The sequence below is a fragment of the Typopeltis vanoorti genome, chromosome 10, assembly GCF_054136105.1.
Source record: "Typopeltis vanoorti isolate ZY-2024b chromosome 10, IOZ_Tvanoo_1.0, whole genome shotgun sequence".
NCBI classification, from domain to species: domain Eukaryota; kingdom Metazoa; phylum Arthropoda; class Arachnida; order Uropygi; family Thelyphonidae; genus Typopeltis; species Typopeltis vanoorti.
Window position 1 is genome coordinate 104,858,045 of NC_143558.1, and position 20,332 is coordinate 104,878,376.

The 20,332-nt window shown below is 36.2% G+C and overlaps 1 protein-coding gene across 4 annotated transcripts in view; it reads left to right on the forward strand.

Annotated features, from left to right (window-relative positions):
- mv (lysosomal-trafficking regulator mauve) overlaps positions 1–20,332 on the forward strand; it is a 1,073,830-nt gene that overhangs the window by 927,962 nt on the left and 125,536 nt on the right. For all 4 annotated transcript variants that reach the window (XM_090399251.1, XM_090399254.1, XM_090399252.1 and 1 more), the window contains one exon: positions 6,033–6,172. In XM_090399251.1, coding sequence (XP_090255377.1) covers positions 6,033–6,172 — 140 coding nt within the window. The remainder of the gene's footprint in view (positions 1–6,032; positions 6,173–20,332) is intronic.

Below are 20,332 nucleotides of genomic sequence, written 5' to 3' on the forward strand. Positions count from 1 at the left end.
CGTCTTTTGGCCTCCACTCCTGAATAAACCACTCTTTGATATCTCTCCATCAACCACCCACCTATCCATCTCACCAACCCTATATCCATTCCCATATGTTGTAGTTTATGGATTAGAATTCCATGTGGTATCCTGTCAAACGCCTTTGCCAGGTCCAGCAGTATCACTGTAAACCCATTTCCCTTATCCAGTTTAGCTGTCACCTTGTTATAAAATTTGAGCAAGTTACTCAGGCATAATCTACCCTTTACAAAGCCATGCTGTCCCCTGTACAGTATCTCATTTTCATCAATCCATTCCTGTATTTTTCTCTTGACTACTTTCTCCAAGACCTTGACAACAACTCCTGATATGCTGAGAGGTCGGTAATTTTCAACCATAGTCTTGGATCCTCCTTTATGCAGCGAAACTATTTTCCCCTCTTTCCACGCCTTCGGGACTAAACCAGACCCGAGACTCAGATTAAACAACATGGTCAAGGGCACTGATAATTCCTTAGCCGCTTCGTGCAAGACCCGTGCCGGTATACCATCCAATCCCACAGATGTATTCACATTAAGGTTTTGTAATATACTATTCAGCTCCATTTCATTCACCTCAATTCCTGTATAAGCTATTGGTTCCTTCATTCCTGCAATATCACCACCTGGATGATATACTTTTGCAAAGTGCGCGCTCAGTAACTCCACTCTATCGACTGGTTCAGTGACCTCCTTACCATCATCATTCCTTAAAATCATTTTGTCATGTACAGTTTTTTTCTTGCTTGCAGCATATTGAAAGAACTGTTTGGGATTCTCTTTTGCTTGCATAGCTAGTTTCCTTTCATAATCGGCTTTTGCTGTTTTTGCCACACTCGTTACCCTTCTGGCCTGCACTTTATACCGTTCATGTGCCTGCAGGTCACCCCTTTCTTTAAATTCCCTCCACAGTTGTTTCTTTTTTTGCAGCTCAAGCTTAATGGTGTTATTCATCCATTTAACCCCTACTTGTTTTACTATTCGGACCCTAGGTATACAATCAGCCATAACCTCCTGTAAATGCTCCTTGACCACTTCCCATGCTCTATCGACGTCCAGCTCTTGCAGTTGTACATGCCATGGCACTGATCCAAGCAATCTCCTAAGCTTGTCATACTTGCCAGCACGGTAATTCCACATATACTCTGTCTTAATCAAAAATTCCACACCTTTAGCCACCTCCCAGGTCAAGACCTTATGATCACTCTCACCAATAGGTGGCAACATGGTCATATTCATTACAGTCAAATTGTGAGATGCTATTACCAGGTCAAGCACTCTCACACCCCTAGTATTTTCAATTACATACTGTCTCAGATAGTTATCCCTTAATAATTGAATAAAATCCATTTCCTTCCTCACATGTGTCCTCTCCTCCTTCCAATCAGTGTTACCATGATTAAAATCCCCCATAATAATTACCCTCCTTCCACTCATTTCATCAATTTGTTGATGCATACTATCTCCACAATCTATTCCATCACCTGGTCTATAGCAGCAACCCAATATATTTTATTCTGCCAGTCTCAATCTCACACCAAATAGCCTCAAATGAGCTCCTTTCACTATCCTGCAATACAACTTCAATTCTCCTTGGCTGCAGTTCATCAGCTATCATCAATAACACCCCTCCCCCCATTTTATTCTCTCTGTCCCTCCTAAACACACTATAACCTACACATTCTATCCCACTAACTATATCATCTTTCGTCAGCCATGTTTCACTAATGCCAATAACCTGTGGCCAGGAAGAGCCAATCAAGGCCAAAAATTCTTCCTTCTTGTTCCTAATACTCCTGGCATTAGTATACATGAAATGCAGTGATTCCTTTGTCCCACCCCTATCTTGATGCGTTATTCTAAATGCCCCATTCCCATTTTTTGTCCTTAGTGCTGGCTCAGGTACATTATATACATTTTTACACTCAACTCAACTCAACTCTGCCCCATGTCTCACTGATGTCTGCATATCCACTCCCCCCATCCTTGGTAGTTCTGGGTTCCTTGGTTTGCACATCCATTTTTACTTCATTCAGCAACACTTTTTCCAGTCTTCGCACACCAAGTCCATTCAAATGCAGGCCATTCATCTTGTATAAGTCCTTTAACCCATCAAACTCATTCCACACGTCCACGAATTCCACACCACACCGTCTGCATAACCTGCGCATAATGTCATTTGCAATTATGGCCCTCCTCCTAAACTCCTCTCTGTCATACCGCGGCAACAGACTCACCATTCTAACTCTGTCACTCTTTTCTTTCGCTACCTTTAACAATACTTTCAAGTCCTCTCTCATAAAAAAGTTATCTCCTTTCAATTCATTCGTACCTGCCACAATTATTAATTCTTTCACCCTCTGTTTTTGCACTCTAATACTCTCACTTACATCCTTAAATTTCGCACCCGGTAAGTACGATTTAGTTACACTCCCATCTATCACTCCTCTTAATAACGAGTCACCATACAACACTCTTTCCATCATTTCAGAAACTCGCCCACTCTTACGCTGGTTATTTACGTTAGCCGAATCACTCTGGAAAGAGTTTTGCAAGTGCTCTAATTGCCGCTGCGCATTTTGTATCACTGCGTACAACCTAGCGATCTCACTTCCTACAAATAATTCCTCATTTTTTTTATCATTCAAACCATTTTCTCTCTCTGTATAGTTGCTCTCACTCTTTCTTAGATCACTGCTCTCATTGCCATCTTGTACATCGCAATTCCCCATCAAGCCACTATTTTCACTCACATTCTGGCCTTCTTCAACCATAGCTGTCTCACAACCTGACACATAATTCAACTCCTTACTTTGCTTACACTTTCTGCACATTCTCCCACCACTATCACTTTCAATCCAAACTCCAGCCTCATTCGGGAATGCATACATTCCACACATATGTGTGGAATGTATGCCTAAATAGCACATTCCACAATGTGCTATTTAGGAGTCATTATAGATCTGAAAGATTATTTTTTGAGTCAGCAATGGCTTTGAAGAATTCTCCCAACCTTAACAAATATGGTTGAATTAATTTGCCAAAAATATGGGAGACGGTTATCCTAAGAAAAACTCCTGGATAGCTGTTTTTTTTTTTTTTTCATTAGAGGGCGCCAAAAATAGGACTTTAGATCTTTTGTCTTTTGCAATTATATTGTTTCACTCACTCACTGTCGCATATACAAGTGTGTTGTGCTCTGATGATGCTGAGTTGAAAATCAGCAAAATATAAGCGTTAATAAAACATCTTTGTGATAAAATTGTGTGAGGTGTTGTTAATACCGTGAAAAATAAGTCATGAATAACCATCAACACCTAAGCTTATCTGTTAGAGAGAGATGGAAGGATATGATGTTTTTTGTGGAGATAGAAAAGCTAAAAAGGAAGGTGGAGTGCTGTTAATGATAGAAAATGAGTTATGTTTGAGCAAGGCAGTGATGCAAAGGGGAAATCCTAGTCTGGTGATGTTGAGAGTTGGGACCATGAAGTGTATATGCAAATTAGCCAAGCAAATAGGAAAAGGATGATGGGTGAGTTTAATTATGGCAGTATAGATTGTGATGACAAGATATTATCTTGAAATGGATGACATTGACTGGAGAAAACGGCGTAAAGATAATTGCTGTGGAGGATATAGTCAAGATACTAAATGAGCAGTGCATACAGATCTTTCATCCTTGTGAATGTGGCATCATGCAGAGTCTGAGAGCAGTGGAGGAGGAGGAAGAGAGACTGACTTGGTATAAGCAAGAGGTATATACATGGAATTGAGTAAACTAGATATTAATAAGTGGGACTTGATAATATATCACCATATATTTTGCAAGAATGTTCCAGAACGTTGATACCTGCCTTGACATACTTGTTTAATATGAGTCTTACATGGGATCAAGTTCCAAATGAATGGAAGGGAAGCAAGACTGTACTGCTCCGTAAAGATGGTAACAAACTCAAGCATCAAATTATAGGCCAATCTGTTTGTCAGATGTTGTGGTTAAAGTGTTGGAGAGGTTAGTGAGAACCAGGATCCAGAATTGGGTTGAAAACCATTGTTGTCAACCCAATCTTTGATGGACAGCATGGATTTGCTAAAGGGGGGTCATGATTTAGTAATCTACTTACTTTTCAGATTAAGGTGACAGCTGCATTGGATGAAGGAAATGGATATACAGTAGCATACTTAGGTGTTAATAATGGTCATACTTCATACTATAGTGGATGGGGTTGGATATGAGATTAGTGCATTGGAAAGGAAATTAGGTAGTAAGCTATGTATGGTGAGCAATATCCTAGAAGAGGAAAGTCACTAGTGGTGTGCCTCAGAGTCTGTTTTAGAGCCATTGCTGTTTTACCTGTATGTTAATTGTATTGGGGAAGATTTGAGGATATTTAGTTGTTTGCATATGATGCAAAAGTTGTGAAGAACTATGAGGAGTAGAGCAGATATTGTGGCTTTACAAGAAGACTTGAATAGACTGAGTGAATGGGCACAGGAGTGGGGGTACCAGTTCAGCATTGCAAAGTGTAAGGTTTTAAAATTTGAAAAACAGAGATGTGATATAGAGTTAATGCTTGGTGTTGATATATTGTTGGAGGTAGAGGAAATAAGAGGTGGATAAGTATCTAAAATTTAGAGGACACATTGTCAATATGTGAGGACCACACAACAAATTCTGGCAATAATGCGAAGAACACTGCTTGGTAGAAGTAAAGAGATTTGAGTTCCATTGTATGAAGCCATTTATTCCATTCATTTGGCCACATATGAACTACAGTGCATAGATTTTGTCACCTTGTTTTCAAAAGGATGAAGAAATATTGTAAAGAGTCTAGAGGATATTGATGAAGGTAATTTCCACTCTCTGGAATGTTAAGTATGAAGAAAGTAGAAAGTATTTTACCTTGGGTATAATAAATGTTAAAGATACCAAGCTATTTTAAACCTGGTTTTACTCCATTTCCCAAGTAAGCAAACAGACAAACAAGTGAAGTTTGCACCTGCAAGTGTTGCAAGTCTAGCTGACCCTGCAGGTAGTGTAAGACCAAGGTAACTCATGGTAAAAGTAGAATTAGCTCCGATCACTAATCTTAATATTTACCCATAAATAAGCAAAGCACATCTCCTGGAGGAGATGTATGATGCTTTGTATTAAAGGCAAGGGGGCCACTACCCAGACTGGTTTCGACCTTTATTGAGGTCTCATCAGTGGGAGCCAGGCTAGAAATACCGAGATTTTAGTAATACTTAATATAATACTCTGATCACTAAATCTTAATAAATATTAAGATTAGTGATCAGAGCTTATTCCACTTTTACCAAGAGTTGCCTTGGTCTTGCACTACGTGCAGGTACAAACTTCACTTGTTTGTCTGGTTGCTTACTTGGGAAATGGGGTAAAACCAGGTTTAAAATAGCTTGGTATCTTTAACAAGTATGAAGAAAGTTTGAGAAGATGCAATTTACAGAGTCTAGTGGATAGGAGGATAAGGGGTGATATGATAGAGACAAGTTACAAGTTGGCAAGGGGTTGTTATAGGATTAATGCTGAAGAGGTTTTTTTCAAAAAACGATGAGAGATGATGAGGAGAAACAAGAAGTCATCCCTGGAAGCTGTGTAAGGAGGGTGTGAGCAAAGGAGTGAGAAGCAGGTTTTTTGCATGAAGAGTGGTGAATAATTGGAATGTGTTGCCTGAGAGTGTGGTGTCTGCAGAGAAATCTGAATGCATTTAAAGTTACTGTATGATGTATGACATAGGGATCTCCTGCAGTGAATCTTTGACTACATGGGAGACTGGGATAATAATAACATGGTATGCCTCTGGTGGTGATTATGATTCATGATAATAATGATAAATGCTTTAAATTTTGAAAAATTATCAATACTTTTTATTAAGCCATCTTTTGACTTTCCTATTATGAAAACTTTTCATATAATATTATCATTTCATAAATATTGAGAAGCATATTTTAAATAATAATTACAGCCCTTCATTTCTGTTCTATTCACAGCCCAAAGTAGAAAATATAACTTCTGTCATTCAGCTTTTGGGTCACTCCAAAGTTGTCACATCAATTTATATTTGTAAATCCTATAACATCTGTGTGAGCAGTAGTGAAGATGGCTTATGCATTATTTGGGATCTTAATAAGTAAGTTGTCATATTTTGGACTTTTTACAGTTATGTGTAATTGTTCTTGTTATGTAATATTAATGTTACTACTGATAATATAGTTGCATTACTACCATGGATTTTAACTGTTTCATTATGGAAGATCTATACAAGCCTGCATGTGTTTTTTTACATTGGGGGGAGGGGGGGGTCAACACTCTAATGCCATTTCAGATGCAATATTTGTTTCATTGAATCCACTGTTTGCTCCTTACATTTACTTACATATACCAGTCTATTTACTTTCTACCACAAAGAAAAAGGAACACATAAACAAAATAATGCTAGCAATATCAAGAAAAATCCTACCTCTGAAATATAATTACATGCAGTACAATGAAAACTCATGCACAGAATCAAAACAATCATAATTACTGATATCCATGAGGAAAAAAAAAAAAAAAAAAAAAAACAGCTTATATATAGCTATGAATCTCTAGCTATAAAACCAGTTGATGGTTGGTTCTTATAGTTAGAGTTAGTTTTTTCACCCTCATGGCAGTTAAACAAGGTATATTACTTATACTTTCAAACCATTTAAATTCCACTTGGGATCTCATTATTTTATGAACTACACATAAAGATCATAGCTAGTTTTCTCCCTCTGAAATTGATTCATTTTTGAAATTATGGATTCTACAACTGTGTTAAAATAACTCTTTTTATTATCTCCACGTTTCGATCTTCATATCAAGATCATCATCTGGAGCATATATAAATATATAAAACAAGCTGCATTACATTTCAAACCGTAAGCTAGAGAAACAATGATTTGATCACTGGCATGACCTCTAGTGAAAAAAAAAATATATATATATAAATAAATAAATAAATTACATCAAGCTAGATTTAATTTTGATTACATGAATATACATTCTTACTTATAGATGGTTTTTCTTCTAACAGTGATGTCCTGTTTCTATTTATTATAATTGTTATTTTTGATTTTAAAAAAAAATTCTATTTATTACAATTGTTATTTTTGATTTAAAAAAAAAAATTATTTATAAATTATTATTTTTTTTTTTTTTTCACTAGAGGTCATGCCAGTGAGTAGCATGTAATCAAATCATTGTTTCTCTAGCTTACGGCTTGAAATGTAACGCAGCTTGTCTTGTATATTTATGTATGCTCCAGATGATGATCTTGATATGAAGATTGAAACGTTGGGATAATAAAAAGAGTTATTTTAACATGGTTGTAGAATCCATGATTTCAAAAATGAATGCTGATCACCATGTAACACTAAAAGAAAGGACTCTGAAATTGATGATGAATCCAATCAAACAGCCAGTACACAGGCATTCATGTTGCTGGCTTGTCAAGTATATTATAAGGGTTTAGTTTAATTTTTAATTCTTAACTTTTAAAATAATTGTATTTTTAATCTCACTACTGGCTGAGATGGATGAAATAGTCAGACTGCCTTAGATTTTTCATGGATCAAAACATCATTGGCATTCTAACTTTTATCACATAATAACCTTCCTCTGTCATTAATCCCTTAACAGCAATTGTAAAGCTATTAGCAGATTAACTGTAATAGAGGGGGAGACCTTTGTATCACTTGAAGTCTACTGTGTTACTTAGAATATTAGAAATATATACACGTTTGCACAAGAATAATGTTTAATTTGCCAAATATTTCGGTCTGAATATTATAGACCATCTTCAGTGGCTACATAGGAATAGTTTTAAAAAAAAAACAAAGTGGAATACGAACAATTGATCATTCACACATAGAACAAGCCAAATGATGTCATATCACTAAGTATTAGATGAGTAAACATCTAAAGATAAACGCTCAACCTTGTCTCTACCTGGTGTGTATCAAGTTCCTTGTAATTGTAATCTTTCCTACTTTGGACAAACTGGATGTTCTATAGAAAAAAGAATTTAAGAGCATCAGTCATCAATTCAACACAACAAACCTGAGAAATCTGGATTAGCTCAGCATGGATTAGAAACAAGCCACAACATCCTTTGGTCCAAGACTCTCCTTCTACACAGATGTCGCTACAAATTTGAACTGTTATTTAAAGAAAGTGTGGAGGCCTTACTTCAACGTCCTAACTTGAATCATAATGACTGTATATCTATATCAAAAATTTGGGAAAGTTTAATCAGGATAACACGTTAATTTTTTTTGTAAATTTCCTATATTAGTCTAATGTTATTTAAGATTATTATATGAATTTCTGAATTAATATCTTTAATTGTGACTTTAAAAACGTTTACTCTTCTAATACTTAGCGATATGACATCACACGGCTCGTTCTATGTGTGAATGATCAATTGTTCATATTCCACTTTGTTTTTTTTTAAACTATTCCTATGCAGCTACTGAAGATGGTCTGTAATATTCAGACCGAAATATTTGGCAAATTAAACATTATTCTTGTGCAAACGTGTATATATTTCTAATCATTATGTCACAAGTATCGTTAAAAAATCAAAAAATCTTACTTAGAATATCCTTCACTGTCCTTCTATATTTAAACTTTTTGCTGCACAGTTTGTGTCTCTTCCTAAAAATAAAAATAAATTAAACATGTGTGAAAATAAATAATTACTCCTGAAATGACGACCGATCAGCATTTGCAATAAATTCATTTAGTATTAGTAAATCTGCTATCTTTTGTTCTTCAAATCAGATCAATGAAACAAGACAACTGTGTTCTTTTATTTTTTATATGCACTTAAAAAAATCAATGTTAAATATTTAAATTTTTTTTTCAAATAGCATTTATTAAAATAAATATGAACTTTTGTTTTCTTTCTTTGCAAAATACCACTATATGGATCGTCATTCTTCAGTTTTAGACAAGAGTTTTTCTGTTTCTATGAACAACAAACGAAGTTAAATTGCTTTGCTCACTTTCCGATTGTGAGACTTTTTTTAATATCAAAAATTTATATCCAATGATATTTCAACAGGAATTCCTTCGCCTTTAGCTTAAAATTGCAACAGGTGAGGTTTTCCTTTACGTAAAGAAAGGATTAGGTCTTGTTCATTATCCATAATAAAGCTTAATGGTATAGCTAACACCAAGAGGAAAAAATACATAACTAAACTCATTGAACTAGCTATTTTTATATGTTCTTTTAAAGATCGACTACATCCTCTTGAACATCCAAAAGTGTCTAAAGTTCCTTGTACTTGCAAGTTACTCTACTTTGGACAGATTGGTAGATCAGTTAACATAAAAATTACGTCCAAGATCATCTGCGTGGCAAGTCAGGATGCAGACCATGCTCTCATATACTCCTCATATTACTCCTTCATATAGGATCAGGTGGAGAAAAACATCTTTATTACATAGAAGTCGTTATAGGTCTGAGGGGCTATTCTTAGAATCAACATCAACTATGAAGCACTCTCCTGACCTCAACAAGTATGGTTGCATTAATTTACCAAAGATCTGGGAGACTATCATTTTAAGACCTAATAGCCAGACTTCTCTGAATTAACTTTGTAGTTTTCTGATCCATAGAGGGCACTGCATAAGGACATTAGATGTCAGTACAATTTAAATTGTTTCTACAATAACTTAGTTTAGTGTTACAGTGCACGATGATAACTGTGACAGTTATCATCGTGCACTGAAGATGCTGGATAGAAAACCAGCAAAATATTGTTGAGTTTAATAAATGTATTTTTTCTTTTGGTTAAGTTTTTCTGTTGGGTGCACATTCCTATAATATCCAGTGCATAACCACTGCAGATTTGGTGAAATTAACTGAAAGATATTCTATACATGCTGATTCAAAATTATACATTACAAGATACCAAGATTTTGGTATCTTGTAATGTATAATAAACCCATATACATCCTCTTGAACATCCAAGAGGATGTATATGGGTTATGTATTTACCAAGGAAAAAATAAAACAAAAAACTTTCTACGTCTTTCTCTCATTCAGAGATTTTTATTAATAAGGTCAAGCACCTTTTCTCTACTTGTATATGAGATATATATGACTTCTGCATTACTTCAGCATTGATATCTCTCCAGGTCTGGCTCCCACTGATGAGCCCACAATAAAAGTCGAAACCAGTCTGGGTAGTGACCCTTCCCATTATGCATTGCATTATACACATCCAAAAAGGGGGGGGGGGGTGCTTTGCATTATGGGATATATACTAAGGCAAGAGAGATATGAAGTCATTAGCCTCTATACACAAATAGCTCAGACTCGAATATATTTCATGCACAAAACATTGTTTTGCTTCCTTTTGGTATCTTTAACGTATAATTAACCCAAATTAAAATATCACAAATTCATTTTCAACAGTATTTCAAATGAACTCACAGTTGAAAAGTGAAACAGATTATTATTATTATTTGTAGATCCTCATTTCACTAATAATAACTATGTTTCTTAACTATTATAAAATATACATTGAAATTATCTGAGACATTAAATTTAATATTATGTTCATTTTGAAGTATTCCAATCACAACCCCCCTTCCTCCACAAACACACCACCACCACCTTCACAATTTCTCACAATAATTGAATTATTATTATTATTATTATTACTACCCAAGACCCCATGGAGTCAAAGACTCATCTGGGAGGTCCTTTTATCATACACACAGCTCATCATACCATGCTTTAAACACACTCAAATTCTCTGCAGACACCACACTCTCAGGCAAGGCATTCCAATCATTCACAACTCTGCATGAAAAAAACCTGCTTCTCACTCCAGTACTCACACCCTCTTTATACAGTTTCCTGGGATGACCTCTAGTTCTCCACTGATCTCCCACTATTTTCTGTAGAACCTCTCCAGCATTGATCTTATAACAACCCTTTACTAACTTGTAGGTCTCTATCATATCTCCCCTCTTCCTCCTGCCCTTTATCTCTGTATCTCATGCTTAATCTTTTTATTCATCCATTTCATACCTATCTTATTTAACCTTCTCACCCTTGGAATACATTTAGACGTTGCATCTACCAGATAGTTTTTGAAAATCCCCCAAAGCAGCATTGATCTCTTTTCCAGCTAACTCTTCATTCCATGCTACACTTGCAAGCGGTCTCCTTAGCTCTTCATAATCAACCCCCCCCCCTTGTAGTTCCACATATACCCTTTTCTTACAGAGGTCCTCACACTGCTGGCAACCACCCAGGTAATCACCTCATGGTCACTCTCACCAATTGGTGGGTGATTTGACACTGCATTTATAATTACATTCTCTGATGAGATGACCAAATCCAAGACCCCTCAATCCTCGTGTGCCCTCTGTTACATACTGTCTGAGGTAGTTATCCCTCAAAAACTCAAGAAACTCATTTTCTTTACTTCCAGTTGCTATCTCATCGTGTCGGTCTGTATTGCCATGATTAAAATTGCCCATAATGATCACTCTTTTCTTATTTGCTTGGCTAATTTGATTGTACATTTCATAGTCACTACCATCCACATTACCTGGTCTATATCAACATCCAGCCAAGTATTCCATTCCATTCACCTCTATCTCACACCATACTGCTTCAAAACCACTGGCACTATTTCCCTCTTGCATCTCTACTTTGTATGGACATAACTCTTTCTCTATCGTCAATAGCACATCCCCTCCCTTTTTATCCCTTCTATCTTCACGAAACATCATATCCTTCCATCTCTATTACTGTCAGGATGTCGTCCTAATCTAACCATGTCTCACTTATTCCAACCATTTTTGGGTGAACATACTCAATTAGTGCAATCATTTCATCTGCCTTGTTTCTTACACTTCTAGCATTTGTATATAAACACAACAGCTCATTCCTGGATCTACAGCTAGTTCCACTGATACCACTCATTCGATTTGATCTCTCCATGCTCGACTGGGGCCATTTCCCTTTCTGCTTATTCATTTTAGAACCTTCTTCAATTCCAGCTGTTTCCTCTTGATCCCAGGTCATCCCATTCCTTTCCTGTCTACACATGCCCTCACATCCTCTTGGAGCATCCAGCTTTCTGACGCTGTGTACCCCTATCCACCCTGAACCTCCCAGTTTCCCTGTTCATCTTGCACACCCATTCTCTCATTTTCCATACTCATGCCACTCACTTCCTCATTCATAACCACCTCTTCAATCTCTCCTGTCTCACTCTCCTGCTCTTCCACATCACTTCCCACTTGATCTGATTCATTCTCTGTACTCACTTCTCAACCTTCCATCAGCAGTCTCTCCAAGTGACTCACACCATAACCACTCACATGCAGTCCATCTCACTTATATAGTTCACTTCGTCCTTCAAACTCATTTCACACATTAACAAACTGTACTCCCCCTCTCCTCACACATTTCAGCCAACATATCATTCATCATCCTTGCTCTCTGCCTCATCTCACCTCAGTCATACCTAGGCAACACACTTAGTACCCTTCCTGTCACACTATTCTCTTTTATCCTTCTAAGCAACCTCCTGATATCCATTTTGATGTGCTCTTTGTCCTCTATCAAATCATTCGTACCAATTAAAACTATCAACTCCTTTGCTCGCTCCCTCCTCATATCCATTGCCTCAATAACTCTACTCGTTATACCACCTGGAAAACATACCTTGTGCATTCTCTCATCCAGCACACCTTTAATAATGGAGTCTCCATACAACACCATTCGCTCGTCTTCGTTAACTTGTTTCTACCTACTTGATTTGTTTTAATCATTTTCACCTGAATTTTCTTAATTTCACTCCGCATCTATATCCTCTCTTGCCTCATTCAAACCAATTCAACTTACAAATCTCGCATCACATTCTCTCTATCATTCAATCTTTCCAATTTTCAAACTCTCGACCCCCGCTTCACACTTTCACTCTCATTCATCCTTTTGAGTTTCTGTACTTTCGGTCCACACGTCCAACTTTCGCTATCATTCATTCTTTCAGTTTTCCCCACTTTCAAACCTTGCATCACACTATTTACGGCTTCATTCATTCTTTTGATTTTTATAACTTTAGAATCTTTTGTCATGCTCTTTCCGGTTTCTTTCGTTCTCTCATTTTCGTTGCCTTCCATCACATTCGTCCACTTTCATCCTTTTTACAATCCATTACAGTTTTCACATTACTCGCTTTCTTTTTTAATGATTTTTAACACTTTTTCGCCTTTCTTTCACACCATCCTTCTCTTTCGAACGAGCACTCATTCTTCCTGCAAAATTCTCGCTACTAACACTTCTGTCATCAAATGCACTTCTGTCATCACTTCTGCAATCCTAAATGTCCACAAGTCATCTATGTAATCAAAAGAATACATGTAGCACACCTCACACTTATAAATATCTACTTTCTTCTAATTTCATATTTCTTACTTTTTTTCATGTATATTTGATATTTGAGTATCTGAAATCTATAACTTTATTTTACCCGAAAAATTAAATTTTAAATTAATTATTCTCTTATCTATATCCATATTATTGCTTTGCAATTTTATTATAACAGCCACTACATTGTTTTCTTTCTGAGTAATAGTTTTTAGTTCTTTAGGAAATAGCAATCAGCTAAATTTTTACAAATAGATTACCTGTTATTGTCTGTGCTTAAAAAGTCATCTTTATATTATCAAAGTTAGACATGAAGGTTAATGTTATTTTCTGCCCTTAAAAAAAAAGGAATAAAGCTGAACAGAATGAAATAAATTTTCTGCACTTCTCTTTATAGAGAATCTTATTTTTGTTTCATTGAATATGCCATAACAACATTATTTTTTGCTTTGTTATATTGTAGTAAAAAATATTGTGTTACTTTGAAATTTTCTCAATGACACACACTTCAATAAAAATTTAAAAGATAAAGTTTCACTATTGGCAGACTTCATTCTTATTACTAAAAACAGTCTTATACTAGACAAATTTCGAAAAAAAAAAAAAGTGTGTGTTGGGGGGGGGGGGGGATTTAACCATCAAAGATGAAATACAATTTTAATTCTGTTGTAAAAATTAATATTTTGAATGATAAATTATAGCAAAAATATCACTTCTTCAAAATTGCCACATGAAATCTATACTAGCAGAAAATATTACACAGCAATTTACTTCATAACCAGTTATTTCAATTTGTAATGAGCGATTCTGAGAAACCAAGAAAGTTGAAGTGCAAAGGACTTATACATGTAATGTTATCTGTAAAGCAAAATAGTCAAAGTGCAGACCTTCACACAATCTGTGATGTATTCTTCTAAAAACTTAATTTAGAACATAATGGGAGCCATATATATATATATATGTTGTTCCTAGAGTTGACTCAGGATGTATACATTTAGAATTAATAATTATACTGACTAGAACCCGAGGAGTATAATAAAAAACTTTAATGAATCACAACTAGTTTCATTGGAGTTCCGACTTCTTCAGGTGAGTAAGAAACAACTAAAAACTTACAAAAACTAATACGGTAAAAAAATGGGCTTTTCAGTTTAACACAAAGGAGTTAAAGAATAGCAACAGTCGTATTTGAATTAGAGACCGCGTGGCATTATTAGCATGAGTTGATGTTGAGTGATAGCTGATTTTAGAGCGCCAGTATTGGATTACTGCGCTATGGGAATCAGGCAAACTGTAACTTAGATTGCTGTTCATGTGTGAAGAAATTGCTTGAAAAAATAATTATTATGAATCAAATGCTTGGAGAATAAAATGTATTATCGACTAAGCAATTAAACACAGTTAGCACGAAAAATTGATAATGACATTGGTTTTCCAAGGTGATGCAAAATTTAAGTGAATGAAGTATGAAAGGATCTCTTATTTTGTCCTGGCATCAGGAACTATAATTACATGATAAAAGGAGTAGAAAAAATAAAAATAATTTGTAGGTATTTAGTCTGTCTATTATATCTAAGACTGAGCATATGGCAAGGAACTTTATTTCTTGCTATAGGTAACTGAAACAGCAGTGAGCACGAGATAATCTGGTTAAGTGTCCTCCTCAGCGTGAAGGATTGTCGCACCTTGTAATCAATATGATGGCCAATTTGCACTTCTTATCCATGTTCTTTCAACAAATAGTATGCATCATGTTCAGCAAAACCTGGATATGATGCCAGATGCATTTCTGCTATTTGATATATTTCTTCGCTCATTTATTGTTTCTGCACTCCAACATTATTTCCAACATCATCTCATTTTCAGCTCAGTTATCAAGTTCTATACTAAATATTATGTCATCCTTATATTCAAAAATATCCAGGTATTTCAAATTAGTATTCTTTCAAATAACAATAAATTTTAATTAGTCAGTACACCATTAATTTTAGTCTACAGGGTAGAATACAGGGGAGCTCCATCAATAAAAAAAAAAGCCTTGCAGTTATTTAATTTTCACCATTCTTCTCTAGTGCCTTAACAAATTGCTTCAGTGACAATAATTTTACCCTTCCATGTTAACCATCTGTTTGTGCTGTACAAGACCATCCAGTGATGCTGCTAGCAGCCCATCTTTGCTCTGCTTCTCCTGAATCTCACTCTCCTACCTTCCATGATGCTATCACTGGGATCCAATGCCTTGCACTGTGTTTATTTACTATGTGGTGTTATCTGTGGATCTCTGGAAAGGGAGGGAGATCCTAAAGTAGTAGTCTCACACTGTTTTTGCCCCTGTTTAGGCAAGCCGGGCCCTGTTGACCCATTCAGGATCAGTCAGCTAGTGTGATTGCCTACGAGTGTCAACAATATTATACTAAGTCTCCCATTATCTGGAGACATGATTCAAGGCTTACTCTTCCAGTGTGGTGTTGGAGATAGCCCTAGTGTTCTACTCCCAGGTCATTGCTTTGCCAGACAGTGGGCATCCACATGTAGTGCTGTCACTGAACCTCCTTCCTTTTGCAATTGGGCAATTTTTTGTCATATTTCTCAGGGGTCCTCAAAACACCCAACCCAGTACAGAAACCATTTGCACAAAAGAAAGAGAAAACAAAAATCAGAAACATCAACAAATATATACCTTCTTTGTTAATTATGCATTCAGCAGGGGGAACATTCATTTAGGAAAAATGTCCCCTACTTTATCCAGAACAGTTTGGAAGGGTGCAGGATCACCAAAATATCTTAAGAAACTTCATGATTCAGCTCACATTCTTGTTAAAACAGTCATTCATAAGCAATCAGAGCAACTTCTTGCAACATCTATCAGAGAAGTACTAATCACAATATCTCTCCCTCCCCATCAGTGCTAAGGAGACTGTAACACACACACACACACACACATGAATGTCTCCATTTTCACAAATTACATCATCCCTGAACAGTATGATTTGCTAGCAATCAGCACAGAAAGCATAAGAGACGAAATGAATATGACCTCACTCCTAAAACAAACAAACAAAAAAAAAAAAAAACACCAGAAACAATTCCACTGAATGAGAACCCATTAATGGAATCATTTTTGGTTAGATAAAAAATAATGGAATGTTTACCTCAGAGAACTGATAGCATGCCTCCAAATCCATTATAAATGGAATGGATACCTTTGTCCCCCTATGAAGAAAACAAACCACTTAATTACCTAGTGTCTGGATGGAGCACATTATAAAACCGAGCTTGATAAGTTAACTAAATTAACTTATCATGCGAGATTTCAACCTGTACTGGAAAGTAAATTAATGCAGCATACTGTGTAAGAAAGAGAAGATAACAGCTACCTCTACATGTGTTTTTGTGTTGCATGGGATTTGAGAAAATGGTAGTATGTTGCCCACAAGGATGGCAACTCCTCCATGCACAGGTCCACCATTCATCCTATCTTTATGGATGACAGTTGCATTTCCTAATGTGGATCTTCATTAGGTTTTAAATATGTCACCCATAGGAAAAAGCACACCCGCTTATACTTCAAGATGGCCATAATGTCATTGATGTTTTGATGAAATCGACAATAATTCCATTGTAGAATTGCTTTTATTATTGATTTTTGATGGAGTCCATCTAGCTTCTGATGTTGCGATTTTATCAGCCTTCGATTTGAAAATGAAAGAGTTTGAGAACAAGAATCAAACCTTGGAGATTCGGTGGAAGCCTTGAAGAAAGCCCTGATTGATTCAGCTAGAGAGGCATGTGGTGAAGTTGTCTGCAAGGATAGAAAAATTAGAACTCCATGGTGGACACAGGAAGTTAAAGAGGCAGTGAAGGAAAAGAAGAAAGCATATCAAAAGTTCCTGGCAAATAAGTCAGTTTGTGCTCTTAGAGAATACAGAGACAAATGCAAGAATGCTAAACACTATAAAACTGGCTAAACAAAAGTCATGGGAGGACTCTGGCAAGAATATAGAAAATAAATATCAAGAAGGTGGCAAAATATGCTGTAAAAGGAGTTAGAGATGATAAAGGAGACATGAAAACAGAAGAAAAAGATATCCTTGAAGTATGGAGTAATTACTTTGAAAAACTGCTAAATGAAACAAGCAGTGATGACAGCGCAGTAGTAAAAAACACTGACCAAGCATGCAGCAAAGAATACATATCCATACTTGAAGTAGAAAAAGCCATCAAAGGTTTAAAATGTGGAAAGGCAGCAGGAGTAGATGATATTCGACCAGGAATGCTGAAGTATGGTGGTATAAAAGTCTTACAGTGGCTGCACTGCATAGTTCAGAAAGCCTGGACAGAGGGACGAATTCCCGATGATTGGAGAAGAGCTCTCATAGTACCCATATATAAAAAGGGAAATAAAACTGAATGTGAGAATTACAGAGGTATTTCCCTACTGAGTGTTCCTGGCAAGATCTATGTAAGTATACTTGAGAAACGATTGAGAAGAATTGTGGAAGAAAAGCTGGATTCATGCCAAATAGCGGCTGTCAGGATCAGTTCTTCACTTTACGACAAATAGTCGAGAAATCATGGGAATATAACAAAGATCTGTATTTAAGTTTTGTCGATTTGGAAAAGGCATATGACAAGGTGTCAAGAGAGAAAGTATTCAATACGCTACACTTATATGGTGTCAATGGGGCATTATATCAAGCAATACTTTGTCTTTATTTGAGTTGTAAGTCAGCAGTTAGAATTGAAGGAAGTACAGGAAGATGGTTTAATGTTAAATCTGGTGTGAGACAAGGATGTACATTATCTATATGGATCACATTATGAAGGAAAGTGGTATTAAACATGATATCAAAATTGGAGATGTTAATGTCAGCTCTTTGCTTTATGCGGATGATGTTATACTTCTAAATAAATCCGCTACAAGTCTACAAGATTCTCTGACTAAATCGAATAACTGTTGTAATAGATATGGTATGAAGATCAGCAATAAAAAGACAAAGACAATGAAAATAGGCAGAATCATTGAAAATGTCAACTGTGTTGTGAATGGAGAACCTGTGGAACAAGTAAAACATTTCAGCTACTTAGGCATGATTTTTACTGAAGATGGTAAATTAAATATAGAAATAGACAACAGAATCAGCAAAGCTGGTATGGTGGGAAGTCAATTGAATAAATTCATATGGAATAAGAGAGAAATTAGTCGGAACACTAAATTAGCTGTATACAAGACAGTGTTCAAACCAGTTTTAACTTATGGATCTGAGAGCTGGGTCAAAAGTAAAACACTTGACCAAAGACTAGAGACTGCAGATATGAGAGTCCTGAGAAAGATTAGAGGCGTGAACAGATGGCATCAATGGCAATATCATATTAAAAACGAGGATATAAGAAAGAACTTGACATTGTCAGCATCCAGGAATGCATTAGCAGAGCTAATCTCAGGTGGTATGGTCACCTAAACAGAATGGGTGAAGAAAGATTAGCAAAACAAGTGTTCTATGCAAGGTTTGCAGCAAAACGACCCAGAGGAAGACCAAGATATAGGTGGATTGATACGGTACAAAGTGCCTTAGACGATAGAAATATAAGATCTGATAATGTTGGAGTCTTGACAAGTAACAGACTGATTTGGAGGAAAATTGTAGATAGGAAGTTATTAATGATGTAATTTTTTTCATGTAGTACTATCATATCCTGTGCACCCCTTGAGGGCACTTGGCAAGAATTTGATGATGATGGATTTTTTTTTTTTTTTAGTGAATTTGTGGACAACCACTGTCCATCTCTTCCTCCTCAGAAAAAATATCCAAGATAGAGTGGAACCACTCTCTTCCAATACTACGTTATGCTTCCTCCCACTCTAAGCAATATTTTTATGTTGATGACTTCACAATTTACTGTCACTCTTGTAGCATGAGAATAGTAAATTGTGAAGTCGTCAGCATTTACGAATGTATTCTAAACGCCAAAAGGCTGAATAAGGTTGCCGTTAAATGGATGAATGTGCAACTTAAGCATGAAATCTGGAAAAAGAAAGTCCTTTGGAGGAAGTACAAGATGAATAATGGTAATCAGTCGCATGAAGAATATAAAGAACAAGTCAGGAGAGTGACTCAGTTAGTAAGGAAAACAAAAGTAGAGTATGAGCAGAAATTGGCAAATCAGGCTAAGAAAAATCCTAGAGAGTTTTTTAGATATGTGGCAAGTAGAAAGAAGAATGAACATGGAAAGATGAAGTTAAGGGATGAAAGTGGTAGAATGGTAACTGCTGCAGAAGACATTGTTGAGTCATTCAGTGATCAATTTATAAGTGTGTTTCACCTGATCAAGGTGGAAACGTGAGGAACTTAAGTGTAGAGGACATAGGAGAGGATAGCTTAACTGTGAGTGAGCAGGAGGTATTTGAGGAAATAAATAACCTTGATGTTAATAACGCAATAGGATTTGATGAAATGTCACCACGCATCTTAAGAGAATGTTCCAGGGAACTGGCAGTAGCATTGCATGCCTGTTTAACAAGTGTTTTGCAACAACACAGGTTCCAAGGGAGTGGAAGGAGGGTAAAATTGTTCCACTGCATAAAGGTGGTGATAAGGCTGTAGCTTCAAATTATAGACCATTCTGTATATCTGGAGTTGTGGTGAAGGTTCTGGAGAGATTGGTGTGAAGTAGGATACAGAAATGGTTGATAACAGCTGTATTCTCTGTGGTTTTCAGCATGGGTTTGTTAAGGGGAGTCATGTTTCACTAACTTACTTATGTACAATAACAAGGTGACAAATACCTTGGACAGAGTAGATGCAAATACAGTGGTGTACTTGGATTTTGCAAAGGCTTTTGATAGACTGCCACATGACAAGCTCT